This window comes from Limulus polyphemus, unplaced genomic scaffold (assembly GCF_000517525.1).
Source record: "Limulus polyphemus unplaced genomic scaffold, Limulus_polyphemus-2.1.2 Scaffold6825, whole genome shotgun sequence".
NCBI classification, from domain to species: Eukaryota; Metazoa; Arthropoda; class Merostomata; order Xiphosura; family Limulidae; genus Limulus; species Limulus polyphemus.
The window spans coordinates 46,219-49,546 of record NW_013672435.1 but is presented as its reverse complement, the minus strand read 5'-3'; the positions used below and the strand labels follow the sequence as shown (position 1 = coordinate 49,546).

Here is a 3,328-nt window from a genome sequence, read left to right as displayed (position 1 = left end):
GACATATCTCTTTAACTACCTAATCTAACTAATCTGAACGTTTCGTGTGATTAATGACCCATAACATCATCACACTTTACCCAAACACCAGCCTCTAGTAACCATTCTGACCAAGTTTAACATTATTCTTCTGATTTTTCATGTTATGTAACTTTTAAATCCCTTGGAAGAATTTGTACCAAAGTTACTGTTAAAAACGAGAGAGAAAAAGTAAATGTTGATTTAATTACACTAACGTTTCATAGCATGATCTAATACTCTATAATTTTCTTCGGCCAGAAGTCGAACATCCTGTTCTTCATCTTCTCTTCTAGCAAGATGTTCGAGTAAGTGACAGGCATCTGTGGAAAAAATACAAAATAAGAAGCACTTATATGTTTAATAGAATAAAATAGCACTTACACTTACATGTTTTTATAGAATAAATAGCAATTACAGTTGCATGTTTTATAGAATAGAATACACAAGATGTAATAAAAACCAGAAACTAATATTGTATCTATAGTCAGAGTACCAGAGTGTTACACAAGATGTAATATAAACAAGAAACTAATATGGTATATGTAGCCAGAGTACCAGAGTTTTACACAAGATGTAATAAAAACCAGAAACTAATATTGTATCTATAGCCAGAGTACCAGAGTTTTACATAATAAGTAATATAAGCCAGAAACTAATATGATATATATATATAGCCAGAGTATCAGAGTGTTACACAAGATGTAATATAAACAAGAAACTAATATGGTATATGTAGCCAGAGCACCAGAGTTTTACATAATAAGTAATATAAGCCAGAAACTAATATGGTATATATATATATAGCCAGAGTACCAGAGTTTTACACAAGATGTAATATAAACCAGAAACTAATATGGTAACTATAGCCAGAGTACCAGAGTTTTACATAATAAGTAATATAAGCCAGAAACTAATATGGTAACTATAGCCAGAGTATCAGAGTTTTACACAAGATGTAATATAAACAAGAAACTAATATGGTATATATATAGCCAGAGTACCAGAGTGTTACACAAGATGTAATAAAAACCAGAAACTAATATGGTATCTATAGCCAGAGTACCAGAGTTTTACATAATAAGTAATATAAGCCAGAAACTAATATGGTATATATATAGCCAGAGTACCAGAGTGTTACATAATAAGTAATATAAACCAGAAACTAATATGGTATATGTAGCCAGAGTACCAGAGTTTTACACAAGATGTAATATAAACCAGAAACTAATATGGTATATATATAGCCAGAGTATCAGAGTGTTACACAAGATGTAATATAAGCCAGAAACTAATATGGTATATATATAGCCAGAGTACCAGAGTGTTACACAAGATGTAATATAAACCAGAAACAACGTATATTAAATATATATATAGCCAGTAAAATATGATAAACTAATGAGAAACATTCAAAAGTATGTTACACAGTGGCTTCATTACCATAGTTTAATCGATCTTTAGGACTAATGAAGTATGTTACACAGTGGCTTCATTACCATAGTTTAATCGATCTTTAGGACTAATGCTGACAGTTTGTAAAAGTATGTTACAGAGTGGCTTCATTACCATAGTTCAATCGATCTTTAGGACTAATGTTGCTTTATTGACAGTTTTGTATCCCTAATTGAAAAACAAATATCCCATTTTTTTAAAAAAGCATACTTATATATACGAAGCACAAAAACCGAGGTGTCTGTCTGTTTGTCCGTTATCTAACTACTTCTAGGTCGCTGGGTGAATCTCAACCAAACCTTGTGGAACGATAACTTGGAACAATGGACATGTTAGTGATTCTGTTATTGAACATTTATTATATTTGACGTAAGTTAACTACATTCGTTGATGGTGCCACGGTCCTTACACCAAAAACAAAACATTAATTTTCTATTAAACAACACACACACATAGTGTGGGGAAGGCACACAAATGTCTTATGGATATCAAAGAGTGTACTAATACTCTCTACGGAGGAATGGAATGAAAACAACTGGCCGCCACTGTTGCAATAACATATAAAGACAACTGAAGTTTCTACTCCAACAGCCATCATAAGGCTGATATGAAAAGCCTTTTCTTGAGTTATACCCACTTCCTACTTTCTAGGACGCTTCTACGGCCAGTGACCGTCAATTAAACATTAAGAGCTGGTTTTTGAAAGTGGTAACTGAAAGCACCCTCACTACCTCTTCCTACAAAGTCACCCTGACCATCACACAGTTTATACCATGTTTTAAGTATATACATATTGATTTCTTAAAGCTTATACAAAACTTTGGGTGAGGTAATGATGAATACTGTAATAATATGTAATGTTATAAATACATTGTTTGAAAGTTAGGATTTTTATGTCATTTATCATAGCATCCACCCCCACGTTTATTTAAGTTCATACCCCCCAGACAAAGAACCCGTATTGTTGGTTATAAAACTGAGATGTGTTGGTGTCTTATCGTAAGATATGTTTATTGTTAAGAAACTTAAAATGTATTTTGTTAAGATATATTTATTAAAGTATTCTACGTTTTAGTGTATCATACCTGTTAGTGTTTTATCTTACGATGTGCTTGTTAACGTATTTTATAAGTTAGTGTGCTATATTAAGATGTGTTTAGTAACGTATTTTATAATTTAGTGTGTATGATAAGATGTGTTTATTAACGTATTTTATATGTTACTGTGTTATGATAAGATATGTTTATTAATATATTTTATGTGCTAGTGTGCTATGATAAGATGTGCTTATTAACGTATTTTATGTGTTAGTGTGTTATGATAAGATGTGTTTATTAACGTATTTAATACATTAGTGTGTTATGATAAGATGCGCTTATTAATGTATTCTATATAATAGTGTGTTATGATAAGATGCGCTTATTAATGTATTCTATATGATAGTGTGTTATGATAAAATGTGCTTATTAATGTATTCTATATGATAGTGTGTTATGATAAGATGTGCTTATTAATGTATTCTATATGATAGTGTGTTATGATAAGATGTGTTTATTCTGAAAAGCTGTCACAGCATATTTTATGTCCTACTGTCCGGCGGGAGTTGAAAAATGTTTTAATGGATCCCCCCCCTTCTGGTATGGTAGATGTAAAAGTATTAATTTCTAGATATGATGACACATTTGTGTAAATACCGTATGAAGGATTGTCACTGTTTCTTAAAAACTTTGACCCTAAAAATTTGGTCAAATAAAACGTAAGTGATAAAAAACAGCCAAAGTAGAAGTAGAAGGAAGAGAGATAGGTAAAATTGGAAAAGAGCAGTCACCTTCCTAAGTGGCTAAAGTCTTAGGGA

At 31.4% G+C, this 3,328-nt stretch overlaps 1 protein-coding gene across 1 annotated transcript in view; it reads right to left on the bottom strand.

Moving 5' to 3' along the window:
- Positions 1-236: 236 nt before the first annotated feature.
- LOC111089626 overlaps positions 237-3,328 on the bottom strand; it is a gene marked incomplete at its 3' end in the record, with an annotated part of 31,149 nt that continues 28,057 nt past the window's right edge. The window contains exon 6 of the mRNA XM_022402483.1: positions 237-341. Within this exon, the coding sequence (XP_022258191.1) occupies positions 237-341 (105 nt within the window). The remainder of the gene's footprint in view (positions 342-3,328) is intronic.